The following is a 22,625-nucleotide window of genomic DNA, read 5'->3' as shown; positions in this document are numbered from 1 at the left end:
CTAGAATATCTTGTCTCTGTTGAATTAAAGGTAAAAGGAGCTGTTCACTTAAACTACCACTTCATGACATCACGGAGGAACAGAGCATTTTGAGCTTTGGACATGTAGACAGACTAATGGTCCATTCAGAGTCTATGTGGACGTGCGTCATGGGCGTCCTGCGTTTTTCTTCAGACATCAGCATGGTGCAAATCTGGCATTTGAGTTCAGATGCTCATCCAGAGCATCTGGAAAGCACTTTGCACATTTTTGTATGAAAAGTGCTTTATAAATAAAGGTTGATTGATTGATCGATTGTGATTTGAATGCTATTTAAATAAATGTAAATACATGTAAAATATGCCAAAAGTTATTGTTTTAATTGTCTACTATTTTTTGTATTTTGTGTTGTAATGTTTGATTTTATTCCATTAACTCTGCATCTGTGTGTAACTTGGTTTAATATGAATAAAATATGTTATATATTTTATTGTCTCATGCTCTTTTCTAGACTGGACAAGGGATAACTACATTCAACACATTCTATTAAAAGGACTGCTTCATGACATCACAGGGTGGAACAGAGCATTTTGATTTTAGGATTAGGAATACTTGAACATGTGAATGAAACAACACAACAACACAATTACGTGTGTGTTTTTGTGGAGGTAACAACGTTAAGATCACAAGATTGCTAAACTAAGAGTCAATTTATATAGAACCTTTAAGTTCTATTCTAAACTTATACCACTAGAGGGCATTTATCTGAGAGTAGCATTAGAAGAACATCTCCTGAATTTTTATTTAAAATTCATACGTACTATTTTTCACATCATACATTTAAAAAAGCAATAGAGCTGTTTAAGGTTTCCATTGAAGATTCTAAAAACTGTCTTTGTTCTACTCAGTGACCAGCAGATGGCAGTAAAAGTTATTTTTGCAGTGTGCAGTTCTGGCTGAAAGAGGAAGGAGATTGAGTGGAGAAAACAGTGGCCGTGTTCTCCTCTCCTCTCCTCGATTCTGCAGGAAATGGGTGAGGAAGTCCCACCCACAGAGGAGACACACAGAGAGAGAGAGAGAGAGAGAGCAGAGAGAGAGAGGAGAGAGGAGAGAGAGAGAGAGAGAGAGAGAGAGAGAGAGAGAGAGAGCAGAGGGGAGAGGAACAGAGGAGCAGAAGAAAGAGGAGAAGAGAGAGGAGCAGAGGAGAAAGAAGAGCAGAGGAGAGAGAGGAGAGAAGAAGAGAGAAGAAGAGAGAGAGCAGAGAGAGAGGAAGAGAAGAGAGAGGAGAGAGGAGAGGTGGAGGAGCAGAAGAGGAGAGGAGAGAGGAGAATAATTATTTTATAAGATTTCTTTTCCAGGACAATCAGAGTCAACTCAGCGTCTCTGGTTTCAGATAAATGTGTTTGAACATGTTTTTATCACATTGAATGTCACATTCAGGATCTTGGAGCAGGTCAAAGCTCCTTTGCTGTCGTCCCTGTACAGTCCCTGTGTATTTGTCTTACTGTGAGACAAATACTGTTTTATTATTGTGCCTGATGTGTGCCTCCTGAACCCTCGCTCAGGTTTCCTCTGAGGTTTCCTTCCCTCACCTCCTCTCAGCTTTGGGACACTTAATCTGGTACATTTGATTGACAGCTGGAAGATGGAGACTCAAGGAGAGGAGTCAAGTAGAAGGAAGACAGCAAAAAGAATTGAGATGAGGCCAGTGAGCGTCTTCAGAGGTCAGTCATGTGGAGTTACAGTCAGACACTCAGGTGCTCATTAAGGATCTTTGGAAACAAGCAGCAGAAAAGAAGAACTCTCCAAGACACTGTGAACTAAAAATCCTTTATTATTTAAGGGACATGCCGATGCATTTGGACTTTTATGTGGTCTTCATCAGAGCAAGCAGAAAGCTCCAGGTAACAGGTAGAATTAACAGTGATGACAACGATTATTAGAAGAAGAATCAGGAATCATGGAGAAGAGAAAGTGTCTGAGTTCAGTCCTGTTTGGTCCTGTGTTCCAGCACATGTACAGTGATGAGAGCTGACAGCATGAGCAGCAGTCCCACACAATACACCAGAGTCTTCATCATGCACACACTCCACCCCAGCACCTCCTCTGGACCTGGGACAAAACACACACACACATTAGTTTACTTATGTCACTCAAACACAGTTAACATCATTTTAACATTAGAGAAATTACTTAAAATATTGTCTTGTTTACTGTAGTATTTTTAATTTTGATGAAGTTTATCTTTTTAATTCCTGGTTCACAAGGACACCAGATATGGAACAGAGGTAATTTCACAACTATTACCTAGAAACTACACTGTTAAAAGAGCCAAAAATATTGTGCAATGAATAGAAAAAAATATAAATTTGATTTAATGGGTCTGTGTCAAAGGTTTCAACTGATCAAATAATATGTTTAAAGGGATAGTTTGGGTTTTTTAACACAAATCTGTATGGCATCCCTGTCAGCAGTGTCGTGCCTCCACACTGACTTACCCCTGACAGCGTCCAGTGAGCTGAGATCCTTGGCTCTTCATCGTAACAATCCAAGTGGTAAACAAAGTGAAACAGGCACAGCTGTCACCTGGCGTCAGTGCGCAGTGATACGAACGGAAAGAAAACAGCGCCAAGCGATTATGAGGTTTATCTTTTTTGTTGACAAAGGTTCTGCGATGCATGTAGGCTGTGATACAACTGTATCACTCTTTTGAACACATATTATTTTGGAAACAAAAACGCTTCATTTTCATGACCCCAACCAACTTGCCGGACTACTTTTGTCAGCACCAAAACCGGCCAGGATCTCGGCTCACTGGACGCTGTCAGGGGTAAGTCAGTGTGGATGCACGACACTGCTGATGGAGATGTCATACAGATTCATGTCAAAAAACCCTACCTATCCCTTTAAGTAATGACCATGTTTACAGTTTCCTTTTTTTTTTTTTTTTAAATATATAGCAACGACACATCTTATGTAAAAAAAAAAAAAAAGGGGGGGTTTGCAGTCATTTAACATGCACGAGGTTATAAGCATCGGTCTATGGTTATAACTGTGACATGGTAATAACTATATGATTATAATCACAGACAATTTCAAAGTTTATTCTTAGAAATAGAAAAAAAAAGATCTTATTTGACCATAATCATCAAAGTGAGTCTTAGACAGACTTAACTCGACTCTGCTCTGTTTTCAAACAGCTTCAATACATGATTCTCACAGAGTTTGATCAAGTATTTATCAGGAAACACTTCAGGAAACAAATCTCAAAAATGAAATGTGTCTGTTTATTTGTTTACCGTTGCTAGTTCAGCGCTTGTGCCAAAGTATCTGGGCATTGCACAGTTTAAAAAATGGTGTCAAACTGGGTAAAGGTTTCAAATCACGCAATGACACCGAGGACAGTTTAGCAGTTTCAGTGTTCACCGAGTTTGCAGCTCTCGGGTTTGGGTCTTACCCGTCTCACTTCTGATGCACCTTTGAAGTGTGTCTTTGGTGTCCGTGGTCCAGCTGATGTGGTTGCTATGGTTACATATTATTGACTGGTTGGACAGGTAAAGGTGCAGAGAGGAGTATCCAAAGTTGGCGTGTCCATATGTTTGTGGTGTTTGCTCCTCACAGTTGTGTGTGTCACAGGTGAAAGAGCGGCTGATGTTGTACAGTTCAGTTGTGCAGCTCACAGTGAAGTTACACGACTCTGAGCTGCTGGACACAGAGGACACACTCAGCTCCACTGGAGACACTGGGTCTGTGGAGACAACATTACACCGGTCACATTTATATCTGTGTTTGTGGGATTATTAGTCACATTTTAAGCAATTCCTTTCTGATTTGAAGGTTTTTGTGAGAACCTTCCTCCATTCAAAAGTTACAACAGTTTCATTTGATTTGCATTATCGCTATTGATACTGTGCAGTGACATGACTCTTGGGGTGTTCTGAATGCATGTGTACGGCAAAATGTTCAGCAGTTACCATGGTGACAAAATGAACACTTTAGCAAACACTGTCAAAAAAGTTTTAAGATAATCTGAAAAATTCTAGAAAAAGTACAAAATAGATTTCAACACATTTTTCGGAGTCTATGGTCAGTGGGTGGTTTTCAGATTCTAGAATGTGATGATTTTCCTTTTGTACTTGTAAATATCCAAAAGGTAAAATCACAATAGTTGAATCAAACTGGTATGTGTAATTACTGACTAAACCCTAGAACTCACTTTCTTAGATATACATGCTGGTAATCCTATGTTATGGCAGGATATTACTACATTATTGACATGTTTGATACACTTTGTGGTTAAACATACACTTTTGAAAGGCAGTTGTGTCTTGTTTGATGAACAAAGGACAAAAACAAAGCTAGAAATGAGACGTGAAGCATCATCACTTCACAAGCCCAGAAAAACACAGAGATATAGAACAGCAGATCTCACACTGACGACCACCGTCTATTGGAACGGATGTGTCAACAAAGCCGCCATCTTGGTACAGGGGATCGCTGCTTTTAATGAACGAACATCAATCAGGGACAAGATGGGCTCAGGGTTCTCTCTATATATCTTTGTCTCTCTCTCTCTGGTTTAGTCCTGGTTCAGTCTTGTTTTAGTCCTGGTTTAGTCCTGGTTCAGACTTGTTTTAGTCCTGGTTCAGTCTTGTTTTAGTCCTGGTTTAGTCCTGGTTCAGTCTTGTTTTAGTCCTGGTTTAGTCTTGTTTTAGTCCTGGTTTAGTCCTGGTTCAGTCTTGTTTTAGTCCTGGTTCAGTCTTGTTTTAGTCCTGGTTTCAGTCCTGGTTCAGTCTTGTTTTAGTCCTGGTTTAGTCCTGGTTCAGTCTTGTTTTAGTCCTGGTTTAGTCCTGGTTCAGTCTTGTTTTAGTCCTGGTTCAGTCTTGTTTAAGTCCTGGTTCAGTCCTGGTTCAGACTTGTTTTAGTCCTGGTTCAGTCTTGTTTTAGTCCTGGTTTAGTCTTGTTTTAGTCCTGGTTCAGTCTTGTTTTAGTCCTGGTTCAGTCTTGTTTTAGTCCTGGTTCAGTCCTGGTTCAGACTTGTTTTAGTCCTGGTTCAGTCTTGTTTTAGTCCTGGTTCAGTCTTGTTTTAGTCCTGGTTCAGTCTTGTTTTAGTCCTGGTTTAGTCCTGGTTCAGTCTTGTTTTAGTCCTGGTTCAGTCTTGTTTTAGTCCTGGTTTAGTCCTGGGTTCAGTCCTGGGTTCAGTCAGTCTGGTCAGTATCTTAGGCCTTCAAAATAAACTCTATGATATGTTAGGCCTTGCTCTTTCATCTTGTTATTGCGCTTGTTCGCATGTTCGTATGTGGTGCAAAATTCTGTCATCTTCGCTCATTGATACTGTGAAAACTTTATTTTAGACCATGGACGCCTGTACCAAGATATTAACACACGCTAAGAGGCTGAACGCGAGATCTACCGTTTTACATCTGTGATAAAAACATAGGATCATTGTCAGGACAAATCTTTCACATCAAAGAAATAGAATACCAGGCAAAAGCTGGACACACTTTCTCATTCCATTTTTTTATGTTTACTACTTTTTGCATTTTAGATACAAACAAAAGCCCTCAATATATGAAGCAAGACATATGCAATTACAATATGTAGCAAAGAAAAACACGTTTAAATGCTCAACTGAATAATTTTTTGTGTTTTATATTCAAATCCTTAAAGTATCCACCGTTTGCTTTGTTGACAGCGCTGCAAACCCTTGACCTTCTCTTAATGAGCTTCATGATTTAGTTTCCTGAAATGGTTTTCACTTTACAGTTGTGCCTCATGGTTAAGAAATTCAAAGTGCAAAACAGTGATCAATGCAAAGAGTGGCTTTTTTTTTTTTTTTTTTAATCTAAAACAACTTTGGAGTTATTTTGAGTTTATTTTTGTTGACTACATTCCATTATGTTTTAACTCATAGTTTTGATGCCATCAGTGAGAATCTACCATGTAAATAATTATAGAAAAGAGCATAAATGAAAAAGTGTGTCCAAACTTTTGACTGAAACCCATGAACAGACATGAGTTTGAACCCACCTTCAACTATGACCTCAAAGTCACAGAGTGTTTCATCTTTGTTTCGAAGAGATCACAGACGAGTAGATCCCACTGTCGTTGACTTGGACATTTTTCACAATCAGAGTCAGGTTTAGTGGAGAAAAGTCGACTCTGTCTTTGTAATCTGCATTTATGGTGGTTCTATTTCCAAATGACCGTATGATGTTGTAACCGTTGTATTTCCACAGGACTAATGTATTGCCCCCTCTATAACTTTCTGGGAATTCCAGCTGTAGATCTTGGTTAATCTCAAGAATCACTTTCTGTTTACTTACACCTGGAAAAAAAAAAGAAAGAAAAAATTAAAAAGTTATATTATGCAAAATTGACTCATTTTAGCCATGTTAGAATACTGTTTCCTTCTCAAAAACAGACCCGATGTTGTGTTTTGTTTCATTCACACATGTTTAAGTATCTGGATGTGTTAGTCTGTCTACATCGCTAAAGCTCAGAATGCTCTGTTCCACTCTGTGATGTAGTTTTTAAGTTAACAGCTACCTTTTTACCTTTACCTTTGTTTGTCAGTTCTAGAGCTGAAGTTATCCAAATTTCTTGTAAAGGTGCATGGAGTTTAAAAGCACAGTGGAAAAGTGTTTATAAAGTCTTCAGGGTGAACAATTACAATGTCTGAAATGCAAAAAGGTAAGGGAAGAATAACTCTGGACCACTGCAAGTCGTTTAAAATGAACTAGACGTGTTTTTCAAGTCTTTAAAACATAGTGAAAATCAGGATCTTCAGCACCAAGAATAAATACATAAAATTATCTTCAACTAATGAAATCATGGTTATCAGAACTAATGGAGCAGGAGTTTGTTTTCATACTGCGGTCTTCCTCAGAGCGGTCATGTGATGTTGTTGCTGTGACGTGTCGCTCATCTTAAACAGGTTTTCTGCAGTCCCACTTCCTCAGGACAGTATCCCAGGTGTGTGAGAGTAAAAAAGCCCGCTCGTCCCGGTCTGTATTCCCGTGGACACGTTTCTGTATTTTGATTGCCTCTTTAATCGAGCGAAGATGTTTGTTTTCCTCTGTCCCAGTGAGGTTTGCTCCGTCCCAGTCCATAATGTGCTTTTCTCTTTTACACTCGTCACAAACGGCCGATTGGAGTTGCTCCTGTTGTGTTTTGTGTTGCGCCTTCGCTGTTTCCTTCTCACATTCTGTCCTGTTTTCCTTTTTTCATGTACTGAACGCCCTCCCTGTTTCCCCGATGTGTTTTATTACAGGACATGCAGGGTATATGATGTTACATTTATGCCGATATGAGATAGTATTTTGACCGCCCCCATAGGATTTTGACTCCCCTTAATTTTAGTTACTTATCTGATCATTATTCTCATATGTGACCAGGACGGGTAGAGCGGCTGGATTGCAGTGAGAAATCGAGAACAGATGATGGGGGCAGGTTTAGTGTGGTCCACAAAATTTTTAATTTCTTTTTCCAAAATTCCCAAAGTGCCGGTGCAAAAAGTGCAGGGAGGATATGGAGCAGCAGGTCTCTCCAGCAGCAAAACATCGAATGGTCTGATTAGGCGCCTTATATACTACTGGATAAAACCATTAAAACTCCAAGGGGTGTAAAATAACATTAGCTGTATAAAACTAAGTTAAAATCCTCCAATAAAATACCCATAGCCAAATAAACTATATAAAACCCAAATACAAAAATAATAAAACCCTAAAACTAATTCCTAATAAAACCCAACGTGAATATCCCAATTAAAAATGAGTGCTATTCCCCCCCCCCGATGTCCGCCGTGATGAGTTGGCCCGGAACTCTTAAAAGGTGTCTGGTTCCCCGGGGAATCTTTTCGCCAGACACCTGGACAGAAGACACGGGTAAGTAAAAGCACTATCAAATACCAAACATGCACGCACATACCACTCTCACACTCTAAAATACCCACATGGCACACACGCAAACACACACAAGACACAACTAATTTAAAACACGGCACATATATTGCACACTATCCAATTGTAACTTTCGGTGTATCTCCGCAGACCGGCGGCCGCCAAACCCGGAAGTGCCCGTCCGACCGGCCCACGTGACACCCGAAAATGTTTCAATAAATATATATTTTTAAAACAATACAAATGTGTGCAATTCTTAATATGTTAATATGTGCAAATTAGCGCATCTTATAAGTGCTTCGTGCTATACTGTGCAATGTAAATATATATAAAGTGCAAAGTGAATGAAAGTGCATGTGTAATTATTACGTAACGAACAGGCCGTTCGTTACACATATAATTAACTTTTATTATATATTGCTACATATTCACAATCTTTTAAGGTATTTTAAGAAATGTTTTGATGGATAACGACTTGGTATTTTGTGTGAATGTAACGTTTTGTTAAAACTGCATATACAGAGCAATCTTGTCACTTTTTATATTGTATTTTTATTACATTGTTATGTTTTTAGTTTGCTATGTTCAGATAATCCACATGTAATTTTAAGTGAAGTTATTGATTACAGAAACCATTTAACAAATCTTCTCCTTTAACTTCTCTATTGATCTTTAGCAAATCTTCTCATATCCCCTATTTAACTACTCAACTGATCAGCCCTGTCTATTTGAACAAGATTCCAAATCATTATACATCACTTTGATTAACTAACTAAGTCATTTTTAACATTCAAAAGTTATAATCGACATAAAAAATGCATCTGAGTTCTTCAAAAAACACTTTAAAATATGTCAGTATGTTTTATTTTGCAGATATAGTATTAATATTCAAAGTTTTTCTATAGAATTTGTCACGCAGGTCACTTGGACTCAAATGCAACACAAGCATGCAGGCAAACAAAGGCTTAATTCAATAACAGAATGTGTCCTTTGACAGGTAATGTTTAAAATGGCAAATCAGACTAAAAAGGATCTACAAAGGAATATATGATTTATTTAATGTGAACTAAAATCTCTTCCAAAAACTGGGAAAATACTGCTGGGATAAAACTCAAACAGGTACTATAAACGAGTAAAGCAGGACGCACAAAATGCAAACAACCGACTACAGATCAGAGTTTCAGAGAGCTAGAGTGTGTGTCTTCACTGGTCAGCAATCTGGCAAAGACTGAATGAGCAGGAGGAGTATAGGCGAGTTTCATTGTTGACAAAAGTGCGCGTTGCATGCTGGGAATTATTTTGGTCGGCGGTAAAAAACACAAATTCAACATGACGGACGGAGTGAGAAAACACGTAAAGGGTATTGATCCCGGGTTATTTATCCACTCTAACAGCAGAGGACCCACGATGATTTGACCAGAAATTGGTCATAAGCATCGATGGACGACAAATCACCCTTTTCAACCCCGACAAAAGGTGGACCAAACCAAATTTCTGGTCAGAATCGCCAACTACCTGGACAAATATTCACTTTGGCGATATCCACAATGACTTGGTGGAAACTCCTGGGCCATTCACAGCAGAAAAGATGAAAACCTCCAAGAGTCTCGATGTGTTGTTGAACTTGTTGGAGTCCACGGTTTGTTAGGATCTTCTACGTTTGTTCTGCGGAATGTTTGAAAGACATTTAATTCATCGTTAGTGGTTCTTTTCACTCAGAATACGAAAAAGACATTTTCCTTCTTCCTGTGCTTCTATTTGTGCATCCGATAATGCAGCAGGTAGAGCTGGGTATCATTAAGAAGTTGCCGATACGATACATACCTCGATACATAGGCCACGATACGATACATATCCCGATACAGTGCACTTTCAGTTCGATATGATATATTTCAAATCGATTCGACACGATACAGTTCAACAAAAAAATAATGACAAAATGTTGGATGTGGTACTAAAAGGGTTTGTTAAACCACTTCTTGTGCCAAATGAATACGAAACACACATTTTACTCATCAAAACAGTGAAAATGTTAAATCTGTCACATAAACAAGTCTCCTTTCAAGTTTCCAAACAACAAAACTGTAGCTGTAAACAAAATAATTTTGTAAAATATAGCAAAAAATACTCTTGGAAATATATCGATACAGCAGCCCACAATATCGATACTGTATCATCATATTAAACGATACGATATATTGATATTTCAATTAGTGCTGTCATGCGATTAAAAAAATTGAGAGATTAATTTATTATGATCTGTAATTAATTAATCTCATTTTAATCTCACCTAAAAATTGCTGAGAAAAGCTTCAATTTGAGGTATTTTCATTTAAATTCATTATTACATTATTGTGGCAGATCAAAAGACTGATATAGAACAAAAAAAAGTGACTTTATAAAGTCATTTATTGTTTAACAAATCTCTCCAAATTGTCTGTTGAGCCCAAGTCTCCATGAATAAGAAACTGTTTGTTGTAAAGTAGCAAAGACGAGGAAATCTGAACATAATAACTTTTGTCGACTTAAAGACAATAAAAAGTCCAGTCTTTCCTTAACCATATTAAAAATATCATTGATAGAGAAATGCTTTCTATATGAGATCACTGGTTTTAGTCCTTGTTTTAGTCCTGGTTTAGTCCTGGTTTAGACCTGGTTTAGACCTGCTTTAGTCCTACTTTAGTCCTAGTTTAGTTCTGGTTTTAGTTGTGGTTCAGACCTGGTTTAGTCCTGGTTTTAGTTCTGGTTTTAGTTCTGGTTTAGTCCTGGTTTAGTCCTGGTTTTAGTCTTGGTGTTAGTTCTGGTTTAGAGGCACAGGAGGAAGCGCGGTTTACGCAGCGTAGCGAGAAAACACGGTTCACACGCGGCGCACGGGAGCACGTCGGTGTCCGCGCAGTGTCTATGGAAGGAAACGTGGTCCGCGCGTTCTCAGGTTAATGACGATGATGAAGGTGTGTGTTTGTGTGTGTCTGTGTGTGTTTGTGTGTGTTGTTTGTGTGTTTGTGTGTGTGTGTGTGTGTGTGTGTGTGTGTGTGTCCCCTCATGTGGCAGGTCTCTATAGGACAGTAGTGCAGACATCATGAGCCTATGCAGGTTGTTTTCACCAGTGACATTTAAGTTGTAGGCGATTTTATATTTGTTATTTTCTTTTATATTTCATGTCAGGAGAATAATTTCCAAGACACAAATGTGTTTTACCTGTGCACTGCTGCCTCTGTTCTACTGGCTACTGGACGTTTACATCGCTCTTACTGCGCGCATTTTGTGTGGGTTTCCGACAATGAGTGGAATTACCGAAATAAAAAAAATGTATAAATGTGTTTTTTGTGTGTGTGTTGTTGTCCCAACAACACATAAAAACTGGTTTAATAATAAAGCAACTCGCATACAGAAACAGTAAATTTAGAGATTAAAAATGAGATTAACGCGATTAAAAAACATAACGCGCTAAATATGACTGTAATTAATTAATCGCAATTAACGCGATAATTTGACACTCCTAATTTCAATATTTTTGCACACCTCTAGCAGCAGGAATTTACTATTATCGGGGATAAATATACAAGGTTACGCACTGTGTTTGACCGCTATTGTGTTTCTTGCCTCCGACCAAAATATTTCCCAGCATGCAACGCGGGCTTTTAATAACAATGACATCAGCTGAAACTCGCCTACATGTAGACTACCCTGGGGTGATTAGTGAATGAGAGTCAGCTGCAGGAAAAGGAGGGAGGCAGCAAAAGGAGGACCGGAACAGACTGGGAAACGGAGCTGGACTGGGGAAAACATAAACAAAAGGGCAGAACTGTGACACAATTCAAGTTCTTTATTAATAAGATATAGATTTTCATAGGGGGGGTCAATATTCTGTAGGGGGGGTCAACATACCATGATAGGATCCTGATCCCGGGATCCAAATACTATATGGTCTGTTGACGCCGGGGGTCACCTCACCGCCACACCTATACCATACCGGTTCTATTTTATCTTTTGGGTGGACGAGTAGTTGCCTGAGTTTTCTGTACGCTTTCACTGGTGTGTTCATATTGTGTTTTCTCATTTCCCTCTGCACTTTTTCAGTTATGACCCCAGTAATGGTAATGTTTCCGTTTCTGTTCCGCTAGTGAGCAGGCAAATCTGATCCTAATAACAGAAATTATCGGAAGACTACATGAACCTCATTGGACTGTGGATGATTCAATCTAGCAAGTTTTAATGACTAAAACAAAACAGGAATCACAACAAAATGACACAGAAATGTTTGACACAGCCGTATTAAGCCAAGGTGCTGCATAAGCAAGAGCATTTCTCATATGTCATTTACTAACTACATCAGCCCAGCAAGTAAGACCAAAATCATTTACAGCATCAAACTATGTACATGTAGGTATATTCAAATGTCTCCAGTTCAAAATGTGCATCATATATTCAGTTTGTTTTTAAAAAATGATATATTTGCACATACTTGTGGACTGACTCAACTTGCAGACTGGGGGAAGGGAAGGGGAATAAATGGTCATGTAATCTTGACTTGTTCAGTATTATCATTGTTATGTTTGGGCACCTTTTGTTTCCCCCATTTTTTATTGTCTATATTTTTGTTAGATTTTTTCCCAAGTTTTGTTTTTGTAAGTTAGTTATGTTTTTGTAGTTGATTTTTACCCTCATTTCCGGCTGGAGCTGTTAAATGCATGAGCGGGTTTAGGTTTGTTGAAGTTTTTGTCTTTAGTTACGGGTGCTGCTTGTACGGGGTTGGCCTGGCGTCGCACCTTTTTGTTCTGTTTGGTCGGCTCATCAGGTCCACCTTTCTATTGTTACTTTTTCTTAGTTCTTTTTGGGCACAGGTTAAGGGTTTCTTTTTTGGTTCCAAAACATCTACAAAGGATCCCAGTCAAGCAGAAGTAAACAGCAAGGCCAAAAATTCAAGTTAATGCATCTGATATAAAAATGTATTGAACAGATACATATGTACTCTAGTTTATGAAACTGTTGACCTTTTTTCTGTACCATTTTTGGTTCTAAAGTTCCATATGTTTTAAACAGACCATGTATGAAACATGGAACAAAAATTATTTCCCAAATTTCAAAGACCTGCAAATCATGTAAATAAATGGATGTATTTCATCATATCTTGTGTTATTCCATCTTTGAACTGTTGATGAAGGGGACATGATTTAAAAAAAAAAAAAAAGTATTTAAAATGATAAAAATTTACTTGGAAGGACTGACATATTTTATAGAAATAGTTTCCTTTCATTTTGAAGTAATATTAAAGTATTTGGAAGAGAAAAGTTGACAAATGATGTAAAATCCTGCACCTTCTACTTGTTTGCACAATTTTCCCTCTGTTACTTTTCCCTCCGTTACCATGATGAACTTTCTTAATAAAAAATCTCATGACTCAAAAAGTAAGAGGTTTTTCAACCTAATCTTGTACCATATGGTAGAAAACTATATGAAGCAAATATTCAAACCAGTTTGTTAAGGATATGTAAGTGAGAACCAAGAGTTATCACTGTTTGGATTTATTGCCCAAAAAGTGCTGCATATTTCATTCCCTCCGTTACCGACATGAGATTTTAAATTTTTTGTCAACAACTTGAAAGAATATCACAGGTTTAACTTGACCCTGTTGGAGTGTAACTCTTTCCTACATTCTGATACTTTACTTATTTCAATAGTCCCTCTAGTTTCTGAATAAGAGACATTTGAATGTCAAAAATCTGCCCCTGTTTCCCTCCGTTACCACTTGACCGGACCCAAAGTCAGAAAAAACAAAAAAAACAAAAACATCTCTAACTTGGTTTCCGTGTCCTTGTTAAATATGTTGGGACCCATTTTTTGGAAGGGGGTCGTAACAATCATTATTATATTGTTATTATGAAATTATGAACTTACTATTATAAGTTATGAATGGCCATTTAACGTTTTCAAGTGAATAAAATACAAATTTAGTTTGTATCATATGTTGCCCCCCACTGGTTGTGAATGTTTGGGGCCCCTGGGCACCGTGCCACTGGCCCATTTGGATAATCTAGACTTGCTTTTTGAAAGTGCTCTCAATCTGCATCTCTTCACCTTCAGTTGGTCAAATGAGGTAAAAATCTCTTATTACAGGCCTTTTGCGAACTAAACAACTCACTGATTAATCAAAAGAATATTGGTCACATGAACCAATAATCAGAACTAATTGACCCCCCACATTCAGTTTGTATTTGGAGGATGATGAGGTGCTCCCTTTGCTGGTGATGGTTTGTTGGTGATTTTTTTTGCAGTATTTTAAATGTTACATGTTTACACTTTATAAAGACTGTAGATTTGTACATAGAACATATATATGACTTATAAGTTACATGGTCATATTCTTATCATCTTGTTTCTAAATACATTCTATAACTTCATCAACATTTTGTAGGGTTTGGTACATTTTTAAAGATATTTAATATGCAACAACAAACAAACAAACAAACTTCCTCATTTGATTGTCAGAACTTTAAACTGCAATACCTCAAAACGCAGAGAGAACTTGATAATTACAATTCTAATCCTGTATGGAAACGTGATTAAATAATATGAAAATAGAACGCAAACTGTAATAAAATGATCAAATCCTACCGTCAGAACTTGTCCACAGCAGCAGTCCCACAACTAAACCCAGAGACGTTGCCATTTCTCTAGACAGACTTCAGCTGTAATGAGCGCTAGTCACTTTCACTTCTGATCTGGACTCTGTGCTTACTTTTCAAACTGCACTTGAACAACGGATATTTAGTCTCAAAAGCATTAGATGAACGATAAGAGGAAGTTTGAAGAGCTAGCTTTAACTTCAGGTGAAAGGGGGTTAACCACTCTGCTAAACACAGCCCACACCACATACAGTCAGAGCATCGACATATCTTTATTTTTAAATGAATACGCCCTTCTTCTTTAAGACAGTTTCATATATATCTAACGCACTGGGGACTTTAAAGACCTGACTGCAGCCTAGAGGGTGATCAGAAGAAGAACCGGCAGGAGTGAATGTGTGTGAAAAGTCACAGAACAAGAAATTCAGTTCAAAATTGTGTATTAATGATATGAGTTCAGAGTATATAAGATGTATAAATAATAGATGGTGTTTATATTATATTATTACTTATAGGTAGATATAGTTTAACAAAATAAAACTCTCTACAGGCTGCAAAAATGTTCATGCACTCAATGGTCCTATCACACATCACTAACTGTTTAACAACTTGGCCTCAGGCAAACAAAACCACCCTGAAACCCACAGAATCACTATACAAACACACAATAAAAATATTGGACAAAAAGCCCATGAGATACCACCACTGCAATATTTTACAAAAGCACAACCTGTTAAGCTGGGATAACCTCATCTGTCTCATTTACAAAATCACCTCCTCCACTCTCTCAGTTCATCAGTATCAGAACCACCACACGACTGACTCGAGGGGCGGCCCGTGGAGACTGCATGGTTCCCCTGAGGAAAAGTGCATTCAGCCTTTTCTATCACAGCCTCTCAAGAGTGGAACTCTGTCCCCAGCAGCATTAGAGACCTAACATCATACAGTCTATTCAAAAAGCATGTGAAGAACTGGCTAATAACTCATCAAACCTGTGATCATTAGTTTGCCCTCCTCCCTACCCATGCGTGTGTGTCCGGTCTGTGTGCTCTAGTGTGTGTGTTATTTCTCATTGTGTACATTGTGGTTATGGTTGTTAGTGTCTGTTTTCTCACTGCCTTTTAATTGAACTGTTATGCACAGTTGCACTTTCTTGTATAATTCTTATTGTTGTGTTTTTAGGGTGACCATGTTTACCATCTGTCCAGGGACTACAGATGAAAAATAGCCTGTCTGGCTAATTCTGTTACAGAAATGTTGATTAATGTACACTGTCCCTGTTAAATAAACCAAATGAATAAATAAATAAACAACACAATGAAATGTCACAAACAGTAAGTGTCTTTCAAAGTTCAGAGTCCAGTTCATAAGCGGGTATAGAGGGTGTTATGGTCCATCTGAGTTATTGTAATATGAAAGTTAATTTTGAGTTATAGTAATCCAAAGAAGAGGTGCAGAGTTAAAAAAGGGGATTGTGTGTCCTACCGTGGTTTATGCGGGGAATCGGGAGCTCGTCAACCAGTTTTGGGTGGTAGTATTGCAGTAGAGTGATCCAATGGAAAAGAAAAAAAAAAGACCTAAAACAGGGTCAGTAAAAAAAAAAAAAATTGCACAGAAATAAATTAACTTTACCTGATGTAATAAATAATTACTGCTTGTAAATAAAGATATTAATCAATGCCATAATTCATAGCAATATACATAATTAATGAAGTATAAAAAATAAAATAAAAATTGGTAATTATTTCCATCAATAATAATAATAAACTCAAGCTAAAAAAAACATAGTGCACCTTTAACAAACAAATCAAAGTCAATATCATTATAATTCATCATGATGGACAATTAAATATTCGTGTTTTGTTGCGCAACAGGATCAATTCAAAATAGCCGTATCCGCTTGGGGTTGTGCTTAAAAGTAACAACAACAACAACAACAACAACAAAACTCTACAAATGTTCAAGGCGGCAGAAAAAAAAACAAAAAACAAAACGTTCGGTTGGGGTAGAAACTAAAATAGAGTGGGGATTAAACTAAAAAGTCAATTTATTGGTGGCACAGGTTGTGTGAATGACTTGTAAACGATTGATTTCAAATAGCGCTTCTAAATTGGCATTTGTTTATCAGGTGGTGACCTGTTTGCTGTAGAAATAATTCAAGTTGCCCAGCAGTTATTGAAAGTGGAAGGAAACTGAATATTGGAGGCAAACATCAGTACAATATCCACACATATGAAGTACTGTATTTTTCGGACTATAAGTCGCACTTTTTTCATGGTTTCGGGTCCTGTGACTTATACTCTGCTGTATAAGTCTTATTTATTAAAATTTTGACACTGACAGCCACGAGAGCCTCTGTCCTGTCTGTATCATGGCAGTCGATTACACCATTACCTCTGCAGCACTGAAAATTCTAAATTTAAAACTTATTCAGACAATTGAGAAGACTGAACACAAATGCCCCTAAAAAGAAAATCATATTTTGCAGATTACAAGCTGCAAGTAGCTAAATATTCAGCTAAAAATGGTAATCGAGCAGTAGAAAGAAAGTTTGGAATGAGTGAGAAACTTGTGACACCGGGAGGATGCAGGAAGCAGGAAACTTTCCTGAAGTCACTGGATGGATGAACAAAGCCTGGGCTTCAGTGACACTGAAACCATGAAGTTGGGATTCAGAAAGACCAGAATAATTCTAACTGGAACTGATGCTGAGTCTGACGACAGCGACACAGAAGAGGAAGTGTCGCTCTGTTTACCTCCGGAGGTCGTGGAGTTGCTCAGAAGTGACACGGAGGATGAAGAATTGAATGGATTTAGTGATTTGGAGTGAGATGGAGAGTTTGTTAAACTTGTTCTGTTCTGTTGTTTATGTTATAGTTTATCTGAAGAACTGTTCATATGTGACGTTAACAGTCTGTTGTTCTCTCTTCTATTGTTTTTACTACAACTTGACTTTCAACAGGAAATGTCGATTCCTGGTCTCTGATTTTATAAAATAAATTTCCACCAAAAAGTGTGACTTATATATGTTTTTTTTTTTTCTTCTTCATGATGCATTGTGCAACTTATAGTTTGGAAAGTACTGTATGCGTTCAGAAAGTCTGTGTTAGAAGCTCAGAAGCTAAGCAGGGCCGGGGTGGTGTGTAGATGGTAGACTGCTGTAAATACCATGTGCCACAGGGGGGTGCCAGTGTTCCTGTGTCCTCTTCATGACATCACAAGTTGAAACAGAGCATTTGGAGTTTTAGAGATGTAGACAGACTCATGATAAAGAGTTATTCAAACATGTAAATGAAACAAAACACACCCAGGACTGTTTTTGAGGAGGTAACAACAATACTGAATACTTTAACCTCGAGTTGTTGGACCAATATATTTGTCACTAATTAGAGAAGGAAAATGCTACACTGTGGAATCTGTACTGTGCTGGAATGTTCCAAACTGCACATATTTCACTGAATCTCAACATGCAGTGGGGCACTAATGCTGGCTGCTCTTACCTGGTACTTCTGCAGAAACTTGTTGAACATATGTTGTTGTTGTTAAATCTGTTGTTAAATCTTTGACCACAGAATCTGGAAATACATGCAACAATTAACAATCACACTGAGCGAATATGTATGTATGACACACTTACCAAGGACTTTTACGAGGAATTTATAATGAATTAGTGAAATGTGATCTTCTGACTTTTTGTCTACACTGGCTGTATAAAGTCCACCATCTTCCTTCTGTAGGTTCTGTAGAGTCAGAGAGCCGTTCTGTCGATGAAACACACACTTCCTACACTCAGCTTTAGAGGAATATCTATCACTGTTAACTAAAACAACATCATTAAATGTCCAGCTCAAAAACTCGTCATCTTCTGGAGCATAAGGAATATCCAGTGTGACTTGACTTCCTGTCTGCACGAACAGATGTTTGCCTGCAAAAACAACAACATATCACCATCACTTATTTGAAAAATACACTAAACATTTAATATGAACAATTTCATCATTCATATTACAGTCACCACAGAGTTATAAGTTTTTTGATGAAGATGAAGCACACAAACAAAACAAACATATATGACAGGAATGTAACAATATCCAAGTCTCACGATACGATATCATCACTGTATGAACCGGTATGATATCTACTGCAATATCGTGGGAAAGTTCACGATATGGTGGGGAGGCTCACGATTAGGGATGTAACAATATCCAAATCTCTCGGTACGATATTTTCACAAAATACAACTCACTGTACGATATTTAGTCGCCTCTAGAGCTGCTCTTGTTGTGCTATTTCAGTTTCTTTTCACAAACTCCTTCAGAGGAAGTGGAGCAAGATTATTAAAAACTTTGTATACCAAAATGAAATCTGCATATTTGATTGTGTTGTCCCAATTAAGAAATTAGTATTTGTCAAGTATCCTGCAGTAGTGATAATTTGTGGGCCTTAAGAGCTTTTTTATAAGTTAGAGTTTCAGCTCATTTAAGAAGAGTTTTGCTTGTCAGAGTCCAACTAGTACTGCAATAATTTAGGTGCGGCAAAATCACTAAATTTAAATACATAATTGCAGAGTTTGTCGTTAGATGATTTCTTGCATGATGAAAATTTGATGCATTATATTTGATTTTATTCACTGTTCGTTTGACATGTTGTTGTGATCTAGAAATGATCATCCATGTTTTTGCATCATCAAGGCTGGATTATAGTAAATCTCTCTTCTTTTGTCTTTGTTCGTCCAATAAACTGCAGACAAATTCAAGTTCTGCCATATTATTTCCGCTCTGGCCAATCTCCACTGGCTACTTATCCAGAACGTGTGCAATTTTGGTCATTTTTACACCTAAAATTCCTCATTTATATAGCAAAAAATGTAAACTTAAAAAAAAAAGTCTCAAATTGATATCTCTAATTTAGATTTTTTTTGCATTTTCACCTGCAGTGTCTCACCTTAAATATATTTATTCTTCAAATGCCATTAAACATTGTGCCAGTTTTCATTTCATGTGGATAGGCCCAGTAATTACAGAGATATAAACCAGATCACAACAAATCTGCAATCTGAAAGTTACACAGCAAACTCCAGTCCACTGTGATCCATGTGTGTGACCTTACCTTGAGAGCTCCCCGTCTGCAGGACACTCAGGATTATCAGCAGAAACAGGCTCATGGTGTAGCACAAATGACCACACGCTTCTCCCTTACACTCAAATACAAGTGATTAGACGCACAAATGTATTCTCAAAAAGCAGGAAGTTCAAAACAAAAGTTTGAAATGCAGCGTGGTTAACCACACTGTCACAGCCAACAGGTAAGAGTACGAAATACTGTGTGTGGTATCGTATGCACTGGAACTCACAGAAAGGTGTTATGCATGAACATATTTCCACTTTGAGGTCAGTAACGGCTTTCTTGAGTAAAATGAGTTTAACACTATGAATAACACGTTCCATAAAAGGTGCACTGCGTAACTTTTCTTGGGGAGGGTACGCTACAGGCTGGTCTCCTGTAGATGAACTTAACTAGAATGTTTCACAGTGAAGCATTAAACTTATCTGTCTCCATGGAGGCAAGCAGGTCAAAGTACAGTATCAGTTCTATGGAGAGGCGGGTCCATTTACACAAGCACGCATGTTCTTAATCCATTCACTCATTCATTTTTGAATATAAAATCAAAAATAAGAAAACAAAAAAAAAAGTATTATTATCATTATTTGTCTCCAAAACCTGAATGAAAAAAAAACTGTTAATGATTCGTTTTTTTTTTGTTTTTTTTCAGTTTTTTGATTTTGTGTTTAAATGAATAATGGAAAAAAACAGATAACGTTTAAACTGAGATGCCGAATTTTTGCACCACATGCGGACTAAACCAGGACTAAACCAGGGCTAAAACAGGTCTGGGACCAGACCAGAACCAGACCAGGACTGAAATGAGTACTTAGACCGGGACCAGGACTGAGATCGGGATTGAGGCTGGGACCAGACCAGAACTGAGACCAGGACTGAGACTGGGAACAGGACCAGGACTGAGACCAGGACTGAGACTGGGAACAGGACCAGGACTGAGACCAGGACTGAGACCGGGACCAGACCGGGACCAAAACCGGGACCAGACCGGGACTGAGACCAGGATTGAGACTGGGACCAGACCAGGACTGAGACCAGGATTGAGACTGGGACCAGACCAGTTCTGAAAACGGTTTAGTCCTGGTTTAATCCTGTTTTAGTCCTGGTTTAGTGCTGTTTTAGTCCTGGTTTAGTCCGTATGCTGTGCAAATGTCCGACATCGCAGTTTAGGTCACAGAAACGGGAAACGACCGTTATCCGTTTTTTTCATTATTCATTTAAAGGTTGTATGGAGGATTTTTTTTTGTTTCAAGTTGTCAATGATAGATTATAGAGGTGCAGTAGCCTTGTAATTATGATGACCAAAAAAAAGAGAATAAAAATTCATCAACTCTGGACTTGTGGGGGCTAAACATTTGCCAATAGATAACGACACTGCCTCGTTATCTGTTAGCTGACAGGCTGTCAATCAAACTCCCTACGTTTCTAGCGTAACTGACTTGCCTGCGCACCACCGGTACGTGGTTTACGTACGCCTGTCACGCAGTCCACAGACGCAAGACGCACAGACGCTGTTTACTCCACCAATGCAACAGTTCTTCGCGGCTTTTTTGACCTATATCTTCCTCGCAGTTCGCACAAAGTTTGTTGCAATGGCGACAAGAATCCAGGAGCAGTTCGCCGCAAAAGAAAGTCCGTTTTTGAGGTCGCTGAAAGAAGAAGACAAGGGGAAAAGCAGCGAAGCCAAACTAAGGTGATTCTTGAAGATTCATTCCAGCGATGGTGCGACTGAAGCAGACGAAGGGTCTAAAGACTGACGCACTGGTCCACAAATTACTCCTGGACAGGAAACTTCTGCTTATTATGAAAACGTACTTTATTTCCAAGAGCTAGTCAAACGTTTTTCAGGACATGAAAGCGATATCCTATGTCTGAAAACGTAATTTTCCAGGCAAAGAAAGAGTCCGCTTGCTGCTGCGTGTTGTAGCTAGTTCATTCACACGGAATCTCCGCGCCACCTTCTCTGCTCCCCTTTCCTGCTCCTGTCCCCGCTGCCCGATCCACTCTTCCCGCTGCTCCTCACTTCTCCGGGCACGGAATCTCCGCGCACCGCTCCCCTCTCTCCTCTCCTCTCTCCTCTCCTCTCCTCTCCTCTCTCCTCTCTCCCTGCTCCGCTCTTCTCCCTGCTCCTCACTTCTCGTCTGCGCACGAAATGTCCGCACACCCCCCTCCCCCCCCTCCTCACTTCTCCGTCTTGCCTAACCAACACTGTAGTTAGTTGTTTACAAGTCATGTGCAGCAGCACCGGCTGTAAACAAACCTGTTTCTGGCGTAAGGAGGAGGAGGGAGGAGGTGTTTCTACGTAGGAGCTGTAGGGGAGGGGGGTGGTTTCACGCATGCGCAACATTTGAAAAAGGACAAACAGTCGCTGGATTTCTCGTTCCTTGGAAATTCCTCTATACAACCTTTAAACACAAAATCGAAAACTGAAAAAACTAATCGTTATCTTTTTTTTCATTTTGGTTTTGGAGACAAATAATTAAGAAAACTGTTGTTTTTTCATTTTCTTATTTTTGGTTTTATATTGAAAAACAAATAAATGAATGATACACGGATTGTTCTTAAAGGCATTTCTGAACTATCAAATCACCTCTGAACAATCAAAGGCTGAATAGACTTTTAATTCAATCCCATACCAAGTAATGTGATAACATCTCTAAAGACAAAGAATGTAAATGTAAACCAGAAAAGTTACACAATGCACGTTTAAGTCTATAAATGACACAAGCTTTATGTTGCTATTGAGTGGATTGCTAAATTTTCTATCAATCAATCAAACTTTATTTATAATTTCATACAAAAAATATGTGACAAAGTGATAGAAATGGTAAAACATGAGGCTCAATACAGGAAAGTATTTTTGTTTTTTCATTTCATAAAAATATAAGATCATGTTTATTCTTACGTCTGGAATTTGTACATTTACACTTGTAGAATTCTGTTACTATGCATAGATACAGGAGCAAGCAAATATTGAACTAAATGCATCTTGTGAAAA

General features: G+C 38.3%; 1 protein-coding gene across 1 annotated transcript; it reads right to left on the bottom strand.

Annotated features, from left to right (window-relative positions):
* Positions 1-1,963: 1,963 nt before the first annotated feature.
* On the bottom strand, positions 1,964-19,712 carry LOC129408369 (uncharacterized). Its single transcript, XM_055151891.1, has 7 exons — positions 19,616-19,712; positions 18,144-18,431; positions 18,007-18,081; positions 6,070-6,307; positions 5,657-5,691; positions 3,437-3,727; positions 1,964-2,091 (listed from the first exon to the last, which is right to left on the bottom strand). The coding sequence occupies exons 1-7, from the start codon at positions 19,668-19,670 to the stop codon at positions 1,964-1,966; spliced, it is 1,110 nt and encodes a 369-aa protein (XP_055007866.1). The 5' UTR covers positions 19,671-19,712.
* Positions 19,713-22,625: the final 2,913 nt, after the last annotated feature.

The sequence above is a fragment of the Boleophthalmus pectinirostris genome, unplaced genomic scaffold (genome assembly GCF_026225935.1).
Source record: "Boleophthalmus pectinirostris isolate CB_2022bp ecotype Guang Dong unplaced genomic scaffold, ASM2622593v1 HiC_scaffold_16, whole genome shotgun sequence".
Classification (NCBI taxonomy): Eukaryota; Metazoa; Chordata; class Actinopteri; order Gobiiformes; family Gobiidae; genus Boleophthalmus; species Boleophthalmus pectinirostris.
This window is presented reverse-complemented; position numbering and strand designations above follow the sequence as displayed.